The sequence below is a fragment of the Austrofundulus limnaeus genome, unplaced genomic scaffold, assembly GCF_001266775.1.
Source record: "Austrofundulus limnaeus strain Quisiro unplaced genomic scaffold, Austrofundulus_limnaeus-1.0 Scaffold114, whole genome shotgun sequence".
NCBI classification, from domain to species: Eukaryota; Metazoa; Chordata; class Actinopteri; order Cyprinodontiformes; family Rivulidae; genus Austrofundulus; species Austrofundulus limnaeus.
The window spans coordinates 673,894-681,599 of record NW_013952516.1 but is presented as its reverse complement, the minus strand read 5'-3'; the positions used below and the strand labels follow the sequence as shown (position 1 = coordinate 681,599).

The 7,706-nt window shown below is 40.9% G+C and overlaps 2 protein-coding genes across 4 annotated transcripts in view; one reads left to right on the top strand and one right to left on the bottom strand.

Moving 5' to 3' along the window:
- usp30 (ubiquitin specific peptidase 30) overlaps window positions 1-2,244 on the bottom strand; it is a 7,394-nt gene extending 5,150 nt beyond the window's left edge. The window contains exons 1-4 of one of the 3 annotated variants that reach the window (XM_014014360.1): window positions 2,143-2,244; window positions 1,220-1,329; window positions 272-445; window positions 75-178 (exon numbers count right to left, since the gene is read on the bottom strand). In XM_014014360.1, coding sequence (XP_013869814.1) covers window positions 75-178; window positions 272-445; window positions 1,220-1,329; window positions 2,143-2,213 — 459 coding nt within the window. In that variant the 5' untranslated portion in view covers window positions 2,214-2,244. The other 2 variants (XM_014014362.1, XM_014014361.1) reach the window with 2 other exon arrangements.
- Window positions 2,245-3,013: 769 nt separating this feature from the next.
- The window catches only part of svopa (SV2 related protein a), an 8,542-nt gene continuing 3,849 nt past the window's right edge, over window positions 3,014-7,706 (top strand). The window contains exons 1-11 of the mRNA XM_014014359.1: window positions 3,014-3,238; window positions 4,254-4,411; window positions 4,490-4,575; window positions 4,680-4,778; window positions 6,332-6,403; window positions 6,597-6,721; window positions 6,806-6,869; window positions 6,965-7,090; window positions 7,162-7,290; window positions 7,379-7,452; window positions 7,583-7,659. Of these exons, the coding sequence (XP_013869813.1) occupies window positions 3,204-3,238; window positions 4,254-4,411; window positions 4,490-4,575; window positions 4,680-4,778; window positions 6,332-6,403; window positions 6,597-6,721; window positions 6,806-6,869; window positions 6,965-7,090; window positions 7,162-7,290; window positions 7,379-7,452; window positions 7,583-7,659 (1,045 nt within the window). The 5' untranslated portion in view covers window positions 3,014-3,203. The remainder of the gene's footprint in view (window positions 3,239-4,253; window positions 4,412-4,489; window positions 4,576-4,679; window positions 4,779-6,331; window positions 6,404-6,596; window positions 6,722-6,805; window positions 6,870-6,964; window positions 7,091-7,161; window positions 7,291-7,378; window positions 7,453-7,582; window positions 7,660-7,706) is intronic.

Here is a 7,706-nt window from a genome sequence, read left to right as displayed (position 1 = left end):
CACACACACACACACACACACACACACACACACACACACACACACACACACGTCACTCTGCTCTGTGAACTGACCTGCTCTTCAAACGAGTTGATGTGCCAGCGGTACAGTCTGAGAATGTCCAAGAGGCATCCAGCATCAAGAACATCTTCATCTCCAGGCTCATCACTGGACAGAGCTGCCAAGGTACAAACCGTGAGGCAAAAAAACCACAAACACAAACACAGCAGCTTCTTTACACTCGACGGACCCACAGGTCAAGTCTACGCACCTCGTAGGAGCTGAAGCAGTGTGGTGGACAGCTGGTTGTCCTTACAGGACTGGATTGTGGGCAGACAGGAAAACTTCTCCAACCATCTGATGAAGGACGGACACGCTGCCAAGCCCTGGAGCAAGGAGTTCAAGAAACAGGTGTTGCCCAGATTTAGCAGACCTGGAACCATCCCTGTGAAGAAAGAAACATCCAAGCTGATAAGGAGGCTGTGCAATCTAAGTGACTACTGAAGAAGAAGACGGCATACTGGTCATGAAATTATAATRTCATGAAAAAGTTGATTTATTTCAGTAATTCCATTCAGAAAGTGAAACTTACAGAAAAGCATGTTCGCTTTTAGAGCTGAAGGCCACTATCAGAGCAACATGAGCTCTTATAACACCTGAGCAGTGCCACGCCACATTGCTGCAGTAATCCAGGCAAAATGAACCCAAACTACGTATCGAGTGCTGTACATGCTCATACTTTTCACGTTCATACTTTTCAGTTGGCCAGCATTTTTAAAAATCCTTTTTTGTAATGGTCTTACATAATATTCAAATTTTCTGAGATACTGAATTTGGGATTTTCATTAGTTGTCATTTATAACCATCAAAATTAAAAGAAATAACCTTTAAAATGTAACAGTCTGTGTGTAATAAATTAATATAATATACAAGTTTCACATTTTGAATGGAATTATTGAAATAAATCAACTTTTTAGGTTATTCAAATTTTATAACCAGCACCTGCATATCGTAATGAGTAACCATCAGAGGAGTTGTTTTTTACATAGAGGAGCAGCCAAGCAAGMTTTCCAAAGACCAATTAATGTCACTAATAAGTTTAGGAGGAGACATTTAAATGTAGGGCAGGAGCAAACCATCACGCAAAGAGAAGGAAGATACCGTTTAACTTTAAAACAAATAAAGTTAGGTCCTATTTAAACATTAGGCCTATTCTTACCTCTCTTCCGCTTCTTCCTCTCTGTAATTGGGCCCCACATGACATAAACTCCTGCTGCAATCGCCGCTGCTATCCCTCCGATCACTCCCCAGTTTTTGATCATCTTGTTCCTGAGAGACAAATAGAAATCAAATAAGTTAATAAAGAAATCAATAGAGACAGAAAGGTGAAGAGCAAGGTGGAACAAGAGAAAAATCTGTACGGTTCAGTCTGAATCGTTATAAAGAATTGGAAAAAAGGGACTGAGTCATACTTTAAATGGTGTGATTTTGATGTTAAACCATTAAACCTAATTGAAGTTAAACATATGAAGCAATTGCTTCTTATATAAAATAATTTGCSCAGCAATAAATACATCTTAGCTTGTGTTTTAGTACAAGTCTTGCAGCAGATGTAGTGATGAGGATCCTGGCTTGTTTTATTCTTATCCTTATTTAGTGAAGTCTGTWGTCTTGAGTAAAGCACGCTGTGACCGACTAAACTATCAACCGAGTTAATCTGGAACTAAACCAACACAAGACGCGACCTAATCACATCCAACGCAGTTTCACACACACGTCTTTTAGTTCAGAGTCTTATCTGACTTGTGTGTAAATCGCCATGCTAACTTTAGCCTAGGCTAACTTACCAGCTACGCGGAGGTCAGGCTGCCCAGCGAAAAATGTATCAGCTTCACAAATGAAAAAACATTTAAGTTGCTGTCTTGGAGAAAATAAAGTACACGTGTCTTTAATATTACCACTGAGGCTGGTTTTTAGGTTCAGAAACATGAAGCAGGGACTGCGTGTGTTCGCTGTTCCTGTGCTCATGGTGTACCGAGGTGTAAATAAAGACAATAAGCAGAAGCTTCCGCCGCTCTTCCTGCGCACCGAACACGACGATAAACTGCACTTGTTGTTTGACCACATGGAGAGGGATTTTACCTGACTGTAGGTCCTGTGCCAAGAAACTCTCCAACAAGCTTATCGGAGCTGTCTGGTCTGCACCACAACATCCTGTTGACTCTCTGTGGAACTTCGGTTTTAGGGAGCGTGTTTCCACACGGACCTGCTTACGAGGGCACTCAACAGGAACTCAAAATTTTGGTAACTTTCATGCATCATTTTTTTTTAAATTGCAAATACATTTGTACAACAAATACAAGCCATCATATGAGTTTCTCCTTTGATGTGAATAAAAACAATTCTATAGTTTCTTGTGTTGTGCACACTTTATAAATTTATTTTTTAAAGGCTACAGCAACAGCAACAAAACTCTGTGTTTGGTGTCTATCCACTGGGCTGTTTCTTAAAATCAGTTGTATTAAATGCAATATTTTGTTCTAAATAAATCTTTAAAATCAAATTAATTTGGTTTAAATNAATCAGTTGTATTAAATGCAATATTTTGTTCTAAATAAATCTTTAAAATCAAATTAATTTGGTTTAAATATAATTCTTAAACGTCATCAATGAAGTTCGACRTATTTAATTTTCTTCTCTTTTAACAATTTTGTACTTTGTTTTTATTTGATGTATTGTTCCAGTACTTTAATTCCTTTTTGTATAGTTGCAACTCTCACACACAATTACTGCTAAATCTGGTTACATGCAGATAATTCAGAAGATTATTATACAGAGCTGTCACATGCATCATCTGTTGCTCTCTTTAGGTCTTTATTTACACAGAAAAACTGCTGTCAAACACATTTTTAACGCCCATGCCTCCGGCTGCTCATTCCAATCCCTTTCTCTCCAACGCTCTTTTGCGTGTTGATCATAGCGGTCTCTGATTGGCTGTCTCGAGGATTGGCAGCCTCTGATTGGCTGTCTTGAGAATTTCTTTACCTCTGATTGGCTGTCGCTCAACTGCGGCATCTCATTGGCTGTCGGCGGCCACCCAGACGCACCGAGTCCGCTGTCCTCGGTGCTGAAATCGCTGCACGTCGCAATAATGTAACACCGGCGATGAGGCCAAACGGAGCAGCAGCTAAGAAAACACCAAAATGGACGATGACCTGTTTCAACTGAGACAACTTCCGTGAGTAGACCCCAGTCCGCATTTTGATGCACATTTAATTTTAAATCCACCATTTCCTCCGCCAACATGTTTGTCCGACGCGTCGCCCTCTGACTGCTTGGTGTTTGGTTGATTAGCTGGTTTAAACCTCAGACAACATGACAGTCATCAAGCAGTGATTCATCTAGATGTACATTAACAAGGTGTTGAGCTGCATTAAATAAACTCACAGGCATCGTGAGGTCTGATGCTGTCTGTTTACAGTCGCAATCATGTCACCTAGGCTGGGATTGTTTAATAAGCAGGTTTGCAGTGAATCTGATTAAGTAAGTTATTTGTCCTAACTTGTTTGTTGTGTTTACTGCCTCGATTCAGTCCATTATAGATTTATGTAAAACCTTGCTGCACATAAATTAATTAAGCCTGAATGCTCTAAGTGGATGCATTTTATAAACACAGTGAAACAAAGGGAGTTAGAAAACTACAAGAGATTATGGCATTGAAAATTAATACTTCTTAACTCCTATAAATCCATCAAACTTGGTAAAAAAAATCTATAAAATAAAGGTATAGACAATTTGGCAAGGAGGTAGAAATTCATATTAATGGATAGATTAATTTTCACCTCTAAAGCAATATAAATACCTTACATGTACAGATGCTTGGCACAGAAAGGAGTCAGTGTTGTATAATTACAGTGATTAATGCATCACTGGCACAGTCCACTTTCTTTGTAAGTGTAACTATCAATTATCTGCATGTGGAAGAAGATTATAGGCTCCCCTCTGTCTGTAGAAAGCATGCAAACATGTTGGCATTGATGCCTCTGCCAAGAGAGCTGTAAAACCTTCTGACATGGTCTTCCACCAAATTTTCATATTCAAAGCCAAAAATAAGCTTACATCACGAAGGCAACAACCTCTGATTCTCATTTGTGCTCTGCTTTTGCCCAACATGGCACCGCTCATCTAAACTCAGAACAAAAACAGAACTCAATCCTGAAATATGTTTTTTTTATCCATCCTATTTTTTGCAGTGTTGTCCGCTTCCGTCACACAGGTGAGAGCGCTCGCTCTGAGGAGGATGCWGAGGACAGAGGGCAGGAGGTCAGGACAGCAAGGAGTGCTGATCTGGAGCCCGTGGCCCTCGCGGAAGAAGCGCCGGTGCCACGAGAGTTCGCCAATCCAACTGACGGTACTGTGYGGTGGAGAGTAAACTGAAGGGACACTTCTCACATTTCCCTCAACRTTATCATGTTTCTCTCTGCTTCAGACACATTCATGGTAGAAGATGCCGTGGAGGCCATAGGCTTTGGGACATTTCAATGGAAACTGTCCATCCTCACTGGTCTGTCCTGGGTAAGAACTGCTCAAACACCACACAAATTCAGCACAAATATAAATGTTTTTTTTATCTCTGCATATAAATATTCTTGTTGTTTCTGGGTTTTCTGTTTGCTCAGATGGCCGACGCTATGGAGATGATGATCCTCAGCATCTTAGCCCCACAGCTCCACTGTGAATGGCGCCTGCCGAGCCTGGAGGTGGCACTGCTCACATCGGTAACAGTTCAAAGAAATATGATTTATTTATATAAAAGGGGACATTGTAATTTAACGAAACACATGAAATTCATAGGTTAAAAAAGCCAGAATTAACCAAAAGGCTGTTCTTAAAGGGATCCCCGATTAGTTGTAACATCACACTTTATAAGATAAACATATACTTTAACTGTAAAATAAAGACTGTAAAAATACTGTAGGATGTTCAGTTTTTATAATTTTTAAACTAAACATTTAAAAATATATTACACGGACGGGGCCATTTTATTTACACGCAAAGCATTCTGGGTAAATGATGACATCAACTAGGTCATCAGCATGAGGCTTCTAGGGAACTATATCCACCCTGAAGGTTAATCTTGGACAATATCTGATGATCGACTCTTAAATGAAACCAGAGAGCGTTGACAGAGAGGAGAAGGTAGAAATGACTCAGCCTGTAACTGAAAATATGGATGGAGGACAACAGAGCTGCTTCATGGAAGAAGAACCTCAGCTTAGGCTGTTAGCTTTAGCATTAGCCCCAACACTATTACCATATATATGTATTAGCTCACCGCTACACATTCTCCTCTCGTCACTGACGTCCTCCATCCACATGACAGAGAGGGGAACACAAAAATGACTCAGCCTGCAACGGAAAATAAGGATGGAAGACCTCAGTGCAGCTTGGTTGTCACGCTGGCGCCGAGCTAATACATATAAGGCAATATAGCATGAGGGCTAGCGCGCAGGCTAACAGGTTAAGCTGAGGTTCTTCTTCCATGAAGCAGCTCTGTTGTCCTCCATCCAAATTTTCAGTTCCAGGCTGAGTCATTCCTACCTTCTCCTCTCTGTCAACGCTCTCTGGTTTCATTTAAAAGAGACAATCATCAGATATTGTCCAAGATTAACCTTCAGGGTGGATATAGCTCGCTAGCAGCTTCGCACCGATGACCTAGTTGATGTCATCATTTACCCAGAATGCTTTGCGTGTAAATAAAATGGCTCCATCCGTGTTAAAATATATTTTAAAAAATTTTACAAAACTAAACAGCCTACAGTATTTTTACAGTCTTTATTTCACCATTAAAATAAATGTTTATCAAATAAAGTTTAATGTTACAATTAATCGTGGATCCCTTTAATATTTAGTCTCCTGGCCATATTTAAAAAGCAATGAAATACAACATATAAACAGCACAATAAGAACAAGAAATTGGATTAAACAAATCCTAACACATTAAAAAAGAAAAAAGAAACATTGCTAAAATAGAAACAATACAAACCATTATGAGTGACTAGTAAACATATGCCACACCATTTGATTAATAAATTCTGAGGGTATGAAAGAAACATTTAAATAAGAGTTTAACATTATTGCAGAGGGAGGAAATGATATATCGTTGCATAAATGTGATAAAATCAGTGTTAATATGAACATTTCACATTTAAGTGGTTCCAAAAAAAACAAAATGTCTCCTTTAGTTTGATAATATTGTATAACTATAGGTTGGTGCACCCTGGAAACTAAATACGGTGGCATGAATCCTGTCTTTTCCTCTGTGACTCAGGCAGTATTTATCGGGATGATGATCAGCTCTTCTCTCTGGGGAAACATATCTGACAAGTACGGCAGAAAGACAGTGAGTTCTGCTGAAAATGTTATAGTTATCTTACTTTTCATTCTTTGCAGCAATCTGGGTGTCAAAACCTTAGTTGTGAGTTTCTAAATGTACGATTTTGATAAGTATTGGGCAGGGGTGCTGTGTTTGGGATGTTTSCCGAGATTTGTGTACAGGAGATAAATGTGTTGTTTCTGATCGTCCACACTAACAGGGTCTGACRATGAGTGTGCTGTGGACCATTTTCTACGGCGTCATGAGTGCGTTTGCTCCCATTTACGGATGGATCTTGGTCCTTCGTGCGTTGGTGGGCTTCGGCATTGGAGGGGCGCCACAGTCGTGAGTACTCCTCGTTAATCACTCTTAAAAAACATATTTAATGAGCTGAGCTGGGATTAACAACAAAGTGTCCTGTCCTGTCAGGGTGACCCTGTATGCTGAGTTTCTTCCAATGAGGTCCAGAGCCACGTGTATCCTGCTTATTGAGGTGCAAAGTAGCCCCCTATACTACTTGATGTTGACCACAAACCCYTTTTTATTTTAGTTTTTGCATTTTAAAGCTCGTGTTTGCTGGCRTTGCAGATCTTTTGGGCCCTCGGCACGGTTTTCGAGGTCCTTCTAGCGATCCTGGTGATGCCCACGTTAGGCTGGCGCTGGCTGCTCGGCCTTTCCACCATTCCTCTCTTCATCTTTGCTTTTCTGTGTTACGTAAGTCACTGATCCCCGAGTGGTTGTGCAGCGCTGCAGCGGTGTGAACATGACATGCTGTTTTTACACAGTGGCTGCCGGAGAGCGCTCGGTATGACGTGCTGACGGGGAACCAGGAGAAGGCTCTGGACACTCTGAAACGCATCGCCACGGAGAAYGGAGCCCCCATGCCTCTGGGGAAACTCATCGCTGCCAGACAGGTACGACGCACACACTCTGGATTAAACACACGCATATATCACAGTCATTTAAGGACTCCCATTTGTGTTTTCTGTCTGTTTAAATTAGGAAGACCGTGGGAAGATTCAGGATTTATTTTCATCGCACTTCCGCTGCACCACAGTTCTGCTGTGGTTTATCTGGTAAATGYCTGAATCATCCCCGCCCTCTAACCTTCCCCGGTGTCTCCAAGCATTTGTAGTTCATGTTTTATGAAAAYCTTCTTGCTCAGCGTGTTTTTAGCATGATTTCAAGTTGCATCTGTCAGCGCAGGTTTGCGAACGCCTTCTCCTACTATGGACTGGTGCTGCTCACCACAGAGTTGTTTCAGGAGGGAGGTGCATGTAGAAGTGAGTCACACACACACACACACACACACACACACACACACACACAC